The 14,802-nt window shown below is 41.3% G+C and overlaps 1 protein-coding gene across 1 annotated transcript; it reads left to right on the forward strand.

Annotated features, from left to right (window-relative positions):
* LOC131555433 (sulfotransferase 6B1-like) lies at positions 1-5,059 on the forward strand. The gene is made up of 7 exons (XM_058801468.1): positions 1-61; positions 616-755; positions 1,204-1,293; positions 2,843-2,969; positions 3,375-3,469; positions 3,896-4,052; positions 4,929-5,059. The coding sequence occupies exons 1-7, from the start codon at positions 1-3 to the stop codon at positions 5,057-5,059; spliced, it is 801 nt and encodes a 266-aa protein (XP_058657451.1).
* The last annotated feature ends 9,743 nt before the right edge of the window (positions 5,060-14,802 follow it).

Consider the following 14,802-nt stretch of genomic DNA (forward strand, 5'->3'; position numbering starts at 1 on the left):
ATGGTTGAAATAAAGACAATTAAATACCTGAAGCAAGAGCTATGTGTGCAAGCAAAGCAAAGTAAGGAATTCATTCTATCCTTCCACCAGTCAAATGTTCAGCTGTGTCCCGGGCTCCATCACCCATGACAGTGACATGGTAAGACAAGTGCCTGAGCTCTCAGCATCTCTCTTTCCTTCTTCTTCCCTCACATTTTATTGCTGAGCATGACTCCATATGGAAGAGAATAATCCTTGGATCAGTTGGGGTCAGCTGTCCCATCTGTGTCCCCTTTTAATTTCTTGTGCACCTTCAAGCTACTCTCTGGCAGCTCAGTGTGAGAATCAGAGGAGGCCCTGACACTGTGCAATTACTGCCAGCAATGACTAAAACATCTCTGTGTTACCAACATTGTTTTCAGCACAAATTCAACACATAGCTCCATACCAGCCACTATGGGGAAAATTAATTCCATTGCTGTGAAAACCAGCGCACACACATTTGTTGAAAGGTTAAAGTACAACATTGAACCAAACTGGTTCACTTGAAACCAATTTGACAGTATTTACATCAGCCAGGTGTACATGAAAAAGTGAAGTGTAATGGATGTCCTACTGGTGTCTTTATCCTTTCAGGAACTAATTGGCTTGAACAAATGGTGAAGGAGTTAGCAGATGCCAAATATACAGAAGAGGAAATGAAAGAGAGAATAAATGCTGAAAAGAAGCTAGAGACATTCCAGCGTCTAGAATTTGGGGATCCTGGGATATATGAGGTAAGCAGGAACTGAAATTACAGTCCCTGCTCTTCCTACAGGGAGTAATAGCTAAAAAACAATGGCTGATCTCAGAGGTAATGGAGAACCTAGAGCCTTAACAACAGCCGTGGTCTGCAGAAGTAGCATGTGCTAGTGCTTCTGGTGTTCGAAAACAAGGGCCTCTGATGGGAGACAGGGTCCTCCTGCCATAGACCAAATAACTTTAATTAGTAAGACCTTTTTCTTAGGTGTCATGTTATTAGGCCTGTGTCATGTGAAATGGTGCTTGGTGGCAGAGGTTGGCAGAGGCCTACACCGCCAGTGCATCCCTGTGGGTTTTCCAAGTGATAAGATACATCTCTGGTCTCACCTTTTCTTATAACCTACAATAACTGAACAGGCACAACTCAAATAAGTTGAATAAGCTACTTCTGTCTTGTCACATTGCGTCTCACTTTCTTTAAAGAGGATGAAACAGCTTCCTTCCAGAAGAATTATAGTAACCCATCTGAGAGCTGATCTCCTGCCTCCATCCATTTTCCAAAGCAAGGCTAAGGTGAGTATTCTCTTTGCATCACACTGCAAAATCTTTCTATCCTACATTAGCTTTCCTCTGTGTGAGATGTCTTTTCTAAATTTTCATCTGAGCTGGTCAACACACAGCCACATTTCCAAGGTTGAAGTGACAGCTCAGTGTGCCAAGGCTGTGAACAAAGATCCTCTACCAGCTGCAGCTTTGCTGACTATTGGTGGGTTTGTTGCTGAATATCACTGTCATTTCAGCTCTCCTTCAGAAAGGTGCTTCCAGGTTGGTGGTAGAAACCTGAGCAAGGCAAGGAGTAATTCTGTCTGGTTTAACTTGCCTTCAAAACCAGGGTACCTGTGGAAAGCCCACCACAGGCTGTGGCTAAGATAATCTTAGATGGGAATTACTGCAGAGAGAAGCTAGGCTACATCTAGAGACTGTTTGTGGCTCTTTTGTTTAGTAGATGATGAACTCATTTGTCTGGGTTGGAACTAGGTCAGAACTGTCTTGAGGGAATCACTGAAAAGTTTCTTGTTTTCAGCCTGAAGCTTAGATTAGCAACAAGTGATATGCCAAAGCTCTGCTTTCTTACTCAAGAAAAGGAATTAGACCAGAATTGGATGGTCTGGTGCATTTTAGTGGACAAGTAAGCTTGCAGACAACACCAAGTTGGGTGGGAGTGTTGATTTGCTGGAGGGTAGGAGGCCCTACAGAGGGATTTGAACAGACAATGGGCCAATTGAATGAGGTTAAATAAGGTATGTATTTATCCTACAAAACGGGGGTCACACAAATCTGTGCAACACTAAAGACTGGGGGCAGAGTGGCTAGAAAGCTGCCCAGTGGAAAAGGACCTGGGGATGCTGGTTGACAGTGGCTGAACATGAGCCAGAACTGTGCCTGGGTGGATAAGAAAGCCAGTGGCATGCTGGCATGGATCAGAATATATGATGGGTAGGATATATGATCAAATAATGTGATCAGCTGGACTAGGGCAGTGATTGTCCCCATGTACTTGGCACTGGTAAGTGACACACCTTGAGCACTGTGTCCAGTTTTGGGCCTCTCACTACAAGGAGGACATTGAGGTCCTGGAGTGTGTCCAGAGAAAGGCACTGGAGCTGGTGAAGGGTTTGGAGCATAAGTTTTAGGAGAAGCAGCTGAGGGAGCTGGGGTTGTTTAGCCTGGAGAAAAGGAGGCTCAGGGGTACCCTTGCCACCTGAAGGGAGGTTGTAGCAAGGTGGAGCTTGGTCTCTTCTCTGAGTAATGAGTGACAGGCCAAAAGGAAATGGCCTGAAGTTGCACTGAGGGAGATTTGGATCTGGATATGAGAAAAAATTTCTTCATAGAAAGGGTTGCCAAGCACTGGTTGCTAGGGAAGTGTTTGAGTCACTATTCCTGAAGATATTTTAAAAAAATGTAGATCTGATACTTAGGGACATGGTTTAGTGATGGACTAGGTACTGTTTGGTTAATGGTTGGACTTGATGACCTAAATGATTCTGTGGTTCAATGACTCTATGTGATATGTCAAGAAGACAGCACTTTGGTCAGTAAAAGATGTATTTTCTTCCTCTAGATCCTTGTGCTAGTTCGGAACCCCAAGGACACGGCTGTCTCCTATTACCACTTCTGCAACAACCTGTCAGTGACGCCGTCCTTTGCCTCCTGGGATGAGTACTTTGCAGACTTCATGAATGGAAAATGTACTTTGCCCTACATCCTCTGGAATTTCTCCTAACATGAGTGGCATACACAGGGCCTTGTGCATGGGAATCCTTCTGTGACATACCTAACCAAGGCACTCCAGAGCAGACACACAGGCCCCTGTTGTGGCAGAAACAAGAGTACCAATCTCTCAGAATGGAGAGATCATGAGAAAGCTTTAGCCTGACTTTACCATTCCCACAATTGTGGTTTGCCATATCAAGTGGACGGACCTGGGCCATGCTGCACTGACCTCAGAAGAAAGAACAGACATGTTGAGCTGGTTACCTCTTCACCATTCTAAAGCCACACTTAGAAAGCTGTCTTGGCTGACTCCTCTGATTTTGTTAAAGGCCTGTAATTGAGGAGTACTCTAGACAGTTATGCCTCTTCTTTGTTTGCAGTGGCCTGGGGATCCTACTTTGACCACATGGTGGAATGGAACAAATACATTGACAACGAGAGGATCATGACAATAAGCTATGAGGAACTCAAAGAGGTGTGACGTTCCACCCAGCTCTTCCTTGATGACTGTGTAGTGCATCCCTCCTGATATGTATGGGTGTGGGAAAGTAGAAACTCTTGGGGCAAGTCTGTCTTTAGAAGGATGTGCCTTTCTGAATTACTCATTTATGATTGGGGCAAGCCCATGGATGCTAGGAGGAGGATAGCCTTGCCTATTTGTGGAAGGAGTTTTATCTAGCAGAGGCACAGATTTTGGGAAAGAAGGAAAGGCCTTGAAACTGAGGCCAAAATGTGTAGGTTTCCTGGTCTGAGAAGTTTTCTGTTAGAGCTCTTGGAATTCCTTGGTGACATTGTGGGCGGCAGCTTCCCCTGCTGGGCTTCCCACAGGGCACTGGCTCCATGCCACAGCCAGAGTGTCAAATCTCTTGGTTTCACCTCTGTGCTATGTTCCTTTGGACAGGACCCAATACTGGGGATGAAAAAGATCGCTTCCTTCTTTGGATTTTCCCTGTGTGAGGAAGATTTTTCCAGAATTGCCAAGAAGACCACTTTCAAAGCTATGAAAGAGAAATCCAGTGAAACCCATGGAAAGTTTGGGGACGTCCTCTTCCGGAAAGGTAAGTCTCTGCAATTGGAGACCTGCCTTCTGAAGGAGAACTCTAGAAGGAGTTTTGAGTATGTTACTTTACTTAGCCATGAACTCATTGGACTGTCTGTGTGAGTTCTCTCCTGTGGTGCCACCTGTACAGAAAGCTTCTGCTGTTGACAGGATTTGGGGGCTGTTTGTGAGAAACTTTATCAGAGTGCCAGTCTTAATGTCCTCAGTCACTGCTTTTGTGTTGCTGTCTTTTTCTGTAATGGCCCTGCTTAGTTAGGTAAGTGAGGTGCCAAGGTGAGGGGTGGCACTGGCATCTTCCTGTTACCCACTCAGCAAGAGCTTTATGTGTCTCCTCTCAATGGACATGTCAGAGGTGGTGCCAGAGATGGTCTCTCTCAGGCCTGTGTTAGAGCTCTGGCAGCCTTCCTGCTCCCCACAACCTCTAGAGTCTTTGGTTTCTGAGTACTGCAAGCATGGGCTTTTTAAAATCCATTTCTTTCATCACTCCTTGGAGGAAGAGGGATTAAGCCAATCTCCTCTATACCATCTACCACAAAAAATTTCTCCCTACAGAGGAAGTAATTAATGAATGAGCTTTCTCCTGTGACAAAACCAGATTCCCCTTTTTCTGTGTAAAATCTTCATGAGGTCACCTTGGAAATCCCCTTCTGGGGAGGGAGCACTTGCAGGCAGCTAACCAGAAATGCTCCCTGTTATCTGGCTACAGCCTTTGCTTCTGTTCTTTGATACCTTTCCTCTCCTAGGCAATCAGACCTCTCAGGGCATTTTATGTGGTCCTTCCCGCCTTGTGTAGTCAATGACTCTGCTCCACTGCTGGCTAGATATTATTTTCTCTCAGGAGCATCTCCCTTCAGTTTTTGGTACTCATACACAGGGGTTGTTGGAAACTGGAGGGACGTCTTCTCTAAGGCTCAGAATGAAGAAATGGACCAGAAATTTCAAGATTCCCTAGGAGGAACAAAGATCGCAGCAAAGATAAAATATGATGTGTACTGCAAGGCCTGAAAATAAGCAGATGAATAGCATGACAGCAAGTCATGTTCCAAAGGTGATTCTCCTAAGGTGGATAGTGCCCATTTTTCGTTCCCATGAGAGAAGAGAGAAACTCCTCTGACAACTACCTGGTACCTCCAAGAATTTGGTAGATAATTCTTAGGTGTCTAGACCTTGTGCTTTGACTGATGTAGCCAAATAAAATGTGTGTATATCTCAAGTGAATGCCTGGCATCCTTTCAGGAGGGAGATGGTGCACAGCCATCATGGCAGCAGTCTGGTGGCATCCCTGTCTCTGCTTCTTGATGAATGAGGCCCCTGCAGGTCTTGTTGGTGAGAGAGAGGGATCAACACAGAGCTTCTCCTCTGGCCCAGAGTGGACTTGACATGGATATATGGTGTGGGTCTGAACCACCAAATGTCTATAGAATAGGTAGAATATATTAGTCTGTGTTTAGATCCATCATAGCTGCCATGGTGTTGGCAGGTCAGAAAGGCCTTTGACACTTTGGCAAACTTCACACATTGGTATGGCAAAGGGTGGAATTTATAAAGATCAGAGGGCCATGAGTTCTTAAGTAACAAGCCGCTATATGTTTTTTGGAGCATTTTACTCCTATTGGACTCTCTAGGAAGGTAAGTGGCAAGTAGGAAGAACCACAACATTCAAACGGGAGGACTGAAGGAAAGAAGCCCCTTGATGACCCTAAGCTAAACTAGCAAACTATTAGAGTGGCATTTATTTGACAATAAATGCACTTATGCTACATAGGTATGTTTTCCACACCCTCCTTGCTGATGTTGATGTCCTTGCTACATCTGTGACATCTACAATGTCACAACCTTGTCTCATCACCCTTGTCACAACCAGCATCATAGGAAACCACAAAAGCCAAGGAGGCGTCTGTCTGGCAAATGGAATTTGGTTCCTTGGAAGAAGTATTCCTCTGCCATATTCCTAGGTAGATTTACCAGCAGGACTCTTACACTGAACTAAGATTAAGTACTGAGCAACCAGAAACCACAAATGTAATTAACAAAACTGGGAAATTCTTAAGTCCCTGTCAAAGTGCTGCACAGCTCCTCGGGACTACCCCTACCCTGCCCATGGCCCAGGGCTCCATGCCAAGCTCTGCTCCAGGCTCTCAGGCCCTGCTCCAGTGATGGTGCAGCAGGGTCAGGCTTCAGCTCCCCAGAGGCTGCCCTGGCCACTGGCCCCGCCAAGCTGGACCCATGCACAGACCTACATCCTGGCCAGTCCTCAGCCCATCACCTTCCCCAGGAGAGTGTCCGATGCCTGGGCTGGGGCTGCCCAAGTGCTCCTGGCTGCTGTGCACCTGGCTGGACAGTGGGATGGGCTTTGGCTGCCATGCCCTGCATCCCTTGTGTGACAGGGATAATGGGAAGTGATGCAGATTCAGCTCTGAAGGGTCACTCAAAGCCTGCTTTCCAGGCAGATTTTCTAAATGTGTGTGCAAGAGCTGCACATGTAAAAAAGCTCTGCATGGACAGGTATGTTTGTTTAAACCTGATGATTCTGGGATTGTAGGTTTCCATTGCCAGAAGAGTAGAACTTTGTCTTATTCTGGGCTTCCATGGATGAAAAGAGGCAAGTGACCATGACCCATAATTTTTGCAACTATCAACATGTTTACCGGTTACTTAGTACAGCACATTTTACTATATGGTGATAGGGAAAGCTATCTAGACAACAGAAAACACTCTGTAATCTCAACGTCTGCAAGGAGTTGAACAAGGAGTTAAAGTAGGGAACAAGCCTAATCAGAAATGGGAAAAAAAAAACCCTGAAATATTCAAAAGGCATTTATTAAGCTAAAGAGGTAACATCTTAAGGTCCGTTGGTTTGGTTTTTTCTTCTGCAAAGATTTTTTGCAGCCTAAGGGCCCTTAGCAATCCAGAAACTTTGGAAACTCTGAAGTTCTTGTAAACTACAAGTGATGATGTGATTCTCACCAGATTTCCTGAAATGGGTGGGTCTTTCTTGCTTGATGAAGTGTCCATTGCTGCAGTACAGAATTGTGTGGCGGCACATAACACAGCAACAATGTCCATGATGAATTCAGATTTCTGTGGAGGAACAGGAGCAGGGGTTGCTCCCTGTAGGAAGTCAGAGGGTGATTCCATAGGCTTTCTTCATTGCAGGATGAAGGTAATTTCTTGGTGCTGGGTGGAGCTACATGCTCACCTGCCATCCAGACTCTTGGACCCTTTTCCTCTCCCCATACCTTTCAGTCCCAGCATTTGGGTTTCCTGGTTGCCTTCACATTTGCTCCAAATCACTTAGAGAAACAACAGGCCATTTGAGGGGGAAAAAAAAGGAGTTGATATTTTATCCAGATTACATCTCCTTAAATGCTCCACTTGAATTCTCATTTTTTCTCAGACAGAAAAGTTATAAAATTGTCATATGTAAATATCATAGGTAATTTAGTGATAATTTGATGTCTGAGTTGTAGCATCTCAAATTGTCAACCAATCTTTAAAAAACTGTGTTAGAAAATGCTTTATGTGACTTATTTTAAATATAATATGCTCTAGATTCATCTCACTTAATTAGATGATGTGGTGGTGAATTATGGGTAAGCTGAGAGGGGTGCAGCCAAACTTTCAGGTCTACAGAGGGAAAGGACTTTTAGCTTCCAAACAACATTTTTCACAGAAATTATTGCACTATGACTTGAGGAGATGAGCTCAGACTCTTGATGATTAAAAGGCTGAAACTGGATTTGGTTATTAGTAGACAAGGTAATGGTTGTACAGAAACTCTTCTGAGAATTAATGAAAGCTTTGGATGGACATAAATCATTTTAGTCTATGAAGACTGTTACTTTTCACTGATTCCTCCAATTTAAAAAAAAATTATTTTCAGAAATTGATCAGTTTTATTTCCCTTTCACAAGTTTTCATTCCAGGTTGGTTTGGATTTACTTCTAGAAATACCATCATCAGTCTTTGCTGATTTGTGAAATCTTATAGTTTCTCATCTGATGTTACACCATTTAAAGGATTTCCTTCTTCTGACCTCTCAATCTATGTATGCTTATGGGTGTACAGGCTGGAAACCTTGTCTGTAATGAAAGTCCCTTCCTAAGGAACGCAGTTTTAAATATTTTTCCTTTGTTTCATTTAGTTTCATCTATAGTTCATCAAACTATCTTTTTCTAGTAAAATGCTTACTTTGTATTTGTTTCTGGTCCTGTTAAAGATAATGAAAAAATTATCTTTCGGAAGATAATTCAGTCTCATGTCTCGCTCCAGTTGTGCCTTTTCAAAGTAAGGCTAAATCTTTTTGATTTGATCTGAAACTAATATAGCATTTTCATACAACTTAGTTTTTAATTTCTTGCGTAAAATGTCTTTTCTGAGACTGAACGTAGGCTTTAAAGGGGTGATTATACATTTCTGAATGTGAAGTGATAAAGTGCCATTTCCAAAGACTCAGGATACACATTCTTTTTCAGTCATGGCTCCATAGGCTACAGTTGCCTTCCCTCATCCCTGCCAAAGACAAATGTTCCCTCAAATTTCCTTGCAGAGCTGCTCCCTGGCCTCTTTTATCCCAAGTAATCCAGACTAGGATACCTTAACTAACTGAAAGGATCTTCAGTTGTCCAAAGCTTAGAGGTGATGCTACCTAGAGCTTTTTTTTACAGTGGACAGACCATAAGCACTGAGAGGACTGTAAATTTATAAACGCTTTACATTTACATTTAGCTAAACTCAGACAATTAATGTTTAAAATACAGAAACTCAGTTTCTTCCAAGTGAGAACATAAAAATATAACAGACGTTTCTCCTCGCATTCTTTGTCTCAGTCCAGCAACATTTTGTGGCATTTTGGGTTGCAGCAGGCCCCACACAGGCTGAATATTCCTGCGAAATCTGAGCTCATGGCTGCCCCAAAGGCTAGGCTTACTTTCCACTTCTGACTGCAGTTGTCTGCTCCTTTTTTTGCATAAGCTCTTCTGTTTGTTAGACACCCCCAGCTTTCTGAAACAGCACAAAACACTCACTTTTGGTGGCAGCAAGCTGTCTGATTGACCCAGCTGTCTTGCACAACCTCACCCTTGGTGTCTCTGGGTGACTAAGAAAGAATTTCTTGCTTCAAAGACTTGGCTCTGTCATTTTCTGCTTCTTTCAGGCATCTGCTAATATCTGCCCTTGCTGCAGGCTTCCTCCCCACTGGGTCATGCCCTCATGCTCCAGAAGACTTTTCCCTTCAGCCAGGACAGGCACAGAAAGGCAAAAGGCAACCCCCCGGCTGGCCACTGAAAGGAAGCAGGGTAGACACAGCACTCTCTGCATGCACTGGTATTTAGCATCCCTCTCCCTCACACCCAGACAGGGACAGCAGTGGGTATAGACATGCTGGAAGTCACAGTCTTTTGGGCTGGGGTTGGGGTGGAAATTGGACTTCTTTCTGAGAGGAGAACTTTGGACCTCAATTCAGTGATGATCATTTCAGGTTTATTGTATTCCCTCTGGTTGTTTTACCAAGAAAGTCATTCTTATTTGAAGAATACAGAATTTATATATTTTCTGTCCAGAAACAGCTTACTAAGGAAGGTGTGCATTCATTATTTTTTAAAACAATATTGAAAATTTTTAAAATGTTAAACATATATATTTTCTGAGTATTTAACATCTTTTTCTTAGCCACTCAGTTGCATACTTACGAGTTTTTTCATATTAGATCCAGAACATCAAAGATAAAGCCATTTACTTTAACTTTTACTTGTCCTCGAGGTTAAGTACTTCACATCTCTATGAATGGGAAAGGTACTTCCCATTCTCTAGAAAGATGTTCTAATTATCAGCATGTACATGTAAAAAATAGTTGTAGCCAAAGTGAGCATAGCTTTTTGGCAATGAACAAAAAATCAGAATTTGAACTTGTGTTTGGCTGAAACTGCATTTTCTGACACTGTTATTTAGGTCTTTCCACCAGAAAAGTACTCAAAAACCTTAGCCCTGAATTCCCCCACTCTTGAAATAATTTTCATGTATTATTTTTAAGGTTCCAATGACACAAATGTAGTTCTGCATTGAACCTTTCCTAGAAAGAGACTGAACCAGTGGTTAATGACAGGGGTTGGTTTTGTGCATTTGGCTTCTCTCCAGCAAATGCACATTGGCTGCTGCAGCTGGAATGTGATGAGGGGAAATTTGGAGGGAAGCCATTGTACTCTCTTCAGTGATTCCCATGTGCTTTCCTACCCACTTCCAACTGTCTGATGGCTGATAAGAAGCAAATCTGGGGTGCCTGAGCAACGTTCATTTATGAGAGGACTTCTCTGTCTGCAATCCTAAGGAAAAGGGAAGGATGGACCGAAACATCAGGACAGGTTGGATATAGTCCCCAGACTTCCTCTTGGACAGTGTTTTCTAGGCCTTATTTTTTTTTTGAAGGCATGTAATTGTTTACAAACTGTGCAAAGCACAACATCAGAGCAATCAGATTGGTGTTATTGCCTGAAGATTTGCTTATATTAATAGAAACAATATATGCTTGTTGTGTATGATTCAATAAGAATTTATTAAAGTCCTGGGATCAAAAGAAAAATTTTCACTGAGACTGTATGCATCAGTATGGACAGTTTCATTCATTCTCCTTGCTTGCAAAAAAGATCAGTTACTTATTTTTGAGGCTTTGTTATTGCTGTTTGCAAATATTTTAAAGAAAAGTCATGTCGAGTACTACAACCTGCATTAAATGAAGCAGTAAAATTTTTGAGTGGCAATTTTTTTGGAGGGAGAAGGGTATAACATGGCAGTGAGAGAAGTACTGTTATGATGAAAAAGCTCATGTTCAAAAATACAGAGATCAAAGGTTTGAGAGGACATAAATTAAGAGACATAGATGATGTTCTATAGATATAGATGATTATACCACAGACATGCATGCTAAAATAGTTGAAGAACTCAGTCAGAAAGTTCTTCCAGGGTTGAGACCTAATAAAGCACCTCTGATTATCCTCCTGCTAATACAGAAAATCTTTCTTTCATCTTAGTCTTCCAAAGACAGTTTACTGTAAAGAAAATGAAATGCAGCCCAGGACTGGGAACAAGTCAGAATTCAATCAGTTATTTGTCCCAGCTAGTTCTGGATATGATGCTTCATTGCTCTTCTGTTTCTTAGCTCTTGCTTCATAGTCCAAGTCCCCCAGCTGAATATAAATCCAAAGTTATGAAAGGAAGGTAGTGGTGAAGAAGAAAACCTTTCTCCTCTACCTAACACATCTCTGCTTTCACTGCTGTTGAATACTTTTTGCTCTTCAACACTGGCTTGGGAATTGACTTACCTGCGCAGTTGAGTGAAACAGGCATTTCAGTGATCAGTATCTAAAGTCAATATCTAAGCTATGAGGAATCAAAAGAGGTGGGGTTACTGCTAATGAAAGTAAAACATATTTCAACTTTTAGTCAGAGTACTATTGAAATAATGTACTGCAGGTCATAATGATCCATTAAGATCAGCTCAATGATACTTCAAAACAGAAATGGTTGGGAAATCGCTATTCCTGCAAGTGACATTAAAATACTACATATTTATGTAATATAGTGACTGGCTTTTATTGAAACCTGAAATATTAAAACACATTTTTTGAAAAAAAGAAAAGAAAAGGGAAAATTTGCATAAAATTTTATTAGCCTTTTTTCTTGGAAAGTATTTTGGCAGGAGCTCTTAACATATATGTTGAAATGCTTTTAGAAACACTCAAAATTGGGTTTGGATATTACATAATTCTAATTAAATTCTTTGGCAAAGGAGCAATTTTTCCAACTTCAAACAAAGAATGTACTAAAGAAGATGGGCTTTAAAAATAAAAAGCAGGTTGTTTTACAAACCATGTGTCCACTGCTCTCCATAACGATTCTTGGCGCACAAAGTATGCACATCTACACATCCCCAGTCTGTTGACGGAATCAGGACAGGTCTTAGAGGTTCACTTTCTTTCCTAAATTGTCTGGAACATGTTGGCCATGTATGAATCATCAGTGACCTAATTTTCAGAATTATAGAGCATTTATTTTTTACCCATTTTATATGTATCAGTAGATGGTGATACCATGAAATAGCTCTTAAAATCAGACCAGTATCTTATGTAAAGATATATAAGGTGTGTTGGAAAGAAATTTTACCCAATACAGCATTGTTTTTTAAAAATAATCAACACATTGCTATGGAATTTAAATTACAGGACTGAAATGAAGAGTTAACTATAAAATATGGGTCCTATAGATGGAATTGAAAACTGCATTGCCATAACATGAAATAATTTGCATTTAGTAAAAGTTTTTAACTACTACTTGCATGTGTTCTCTCTTATTGGCCTTACTACAGATTAAAAATGTCTTCTAAGTGTCTTCTTCAAAAAGTCTGAAGTACATGGGTATGTTGGGAACGCTGCCCCACCATCAGACATCCTGCTTCTTTAGTTCAGTCCCTCCCTGTCCACTGGAATCTGTTCCCCGGGAAACAGATTTTTGGCTCATGGCCCTGCATCTTTCTGGAACACTTACTCTTACAAATACATAATCATAAGCCATGTCAATGAATCTACCAGAGTTTCCTGAAAGTTATTGGTAGTACAGTGTTTCCCACTTGCATCATTTTGTACGGACAAAATAGCCTTGCATGAGGAGAAACTTCTGCATGCTGCATCCCTTCCTACTCTGCCTCTTAGATTTTCTCAGGGGAGCCAGGACCCAAAGCCTATTCACACCAAGCCCATTAAAGAAAAATTGTGAAGCCTACAGTTACAGTGCTGGAACACTGCCAAAGGTACAGCCAAAATATAATTCTGTATAAATTCTGAATCACTATCAGATGCTGGGAATGAGAAGGGTAGCTGAATCCCCTGGGTCTCCTTGACTAGTGAAAATTGAAGCATCTCCCAAGAAGACCAGTTTCCAAGCTATGAAAGAGAAACCCTCTGAACCCCAAAAATATTTGGGAATAATTTTTCAGAAAGGATGAGCTGATAATTTTTTGTAGGCAACAGTAAAAAATTGTATTCCTGTTCTTAGTACTAATAATACTAAGTATTGTTAGTTCTTATCCTGTTCTTAGTACTAATAATACTCTCACAAATATATAGCTCTTGCTATATAGAAAAATATGTGGATGCGTTTACAGAACAGTACCAAGAATCATTGAGCTTATCTAGGCTCCATTATCTGGTATCCTGGTATCTTCCTGATGGAGAGAGGTAAGTGCTTGCAGAAGAAAGTTCATTTATTGCTAGATGTGAGTCCTGGTGTATTATCTTGTGGGGGTACTCTTCCCTAAGATTGCTTTGTCCCCTGAGGAAATCTCATCCAAAAATACAATTTATTTACCACTTATTCAGAAGTAATCTATTAAAGAGTTATGTTATGGGAAAATGGGCCATATTTTAAAAAAAATGTTGTGAATCGTAGCTTGCCAGCTGTGCAATACAAATCAGTTACTGCACACTCCTCATGATACTAATTCTAGGTTTTCCTTACCAAGGCCATGCAAAAGTGAACTGCTCTACTTGACCTTGGTGGAATGAGCTGGATTCTTACAATTTTGTGTAGTGGTTCATACAACACAAAATTTCTGTGAAGAAAAGAGTAATCAGCTGGATTTTCATATCCTGTTGAGAAATTCCATTAACTCCATGAATGTTATGATTGCTTTTAGATGAAGCTGCATGTGACTTACTGGATGAGAAGAAATACTTAATATCTTGAATTGTGTTTAAGCAAGAATTAAAGTACACAAGTGTAATATTTTTCATCCTATAAACCACAGCTCAGGTGCTGCCTAACTCCAGAGGTGAAAAAACTCATTTTTTATCTTAAAGGTCTCTATACACCCAAACTCTACTTCAAGACACAACCAAGAACTCTTCTGTCTTAACAGCCTCAGAACCCTGGGGCTTCTTGAAATCATGAACAGCCCATTTGAACTTCATAGTTAGAAGTCATCTTTCCCTCATACTCAGCACTTTTGGAATATGAGCCTCCATCTAGACCTCTCCAGATGGAAACAGCTGAATATGCTAATAATCTTTACAAACCTTTTGCAAAGCATGTAGTGTTGATTCATCAGAACAGCATTCACTACAATAAAATGCTTGCTAATTCTGATCTGCCTACACAGGCCCAGAAGAACAATCTTGGTTTTACAAAAAATGCTTATTTAGCCTGTCACTTTTAAAATGCTTTCTTCACCTCAGAATAACTTGGAGGCTAAAAGGCTCAGCACAGCTCTTCTGGTAATTGCAACCTAGGTCGAAATTCTTGGCACTGGGCTGAGGAGAAATGTGCCAACCTGGGAAGCAGGGTCTTCTGGTGGCCTGAAGCGAAATTGGCAGGAGACTAGGGCACTCTGGGGAAGACATTTAAAAACTAAAGACATATGAAGTAGTGCATATGTGTTGGTTAATATAGCACAGCATAATTATTTCTCTGCAAAAAATATTCAAGGATTGAAAAAAAGAAATTCCCATTTCTAACAGTTTCTTTCCCCTGAATTTTATAGACTTCCCACAGAAACTTAATTTGAAGGCCACTTATGAAAGCCAGACTATGTTTTACACAGCATTTTGTCTGAGCACAATTTTTCAGATTCTCCTTGTTTGGCATGCTAAGAAGAGCTGGGCAGTTCCACACAGGAGTTTCAGTTTCATGCCATTTAAAGATTATCTGAGTAACATGCACTTGGGGCAGCATTATAAGCCCTCTCTATAGTTACTGGAAAT

The sequence above is a fragment of the Ammospiza caudacuta genome, chromosome 3, assembly GCF_027887145.1.
Source record: "Ammospiza caudacuta isolate bAmmCau1 chromosome 3, bAmmCau1.pri, whole genome shotgun sequence".
In the NCBI taxonomy this organism is placed as follows: Eukaryota; Metazoa; Chordata; class Aves; order Passeriformes; family Passerellidae; genus Ammospiza; species Ammospiza caudacuta.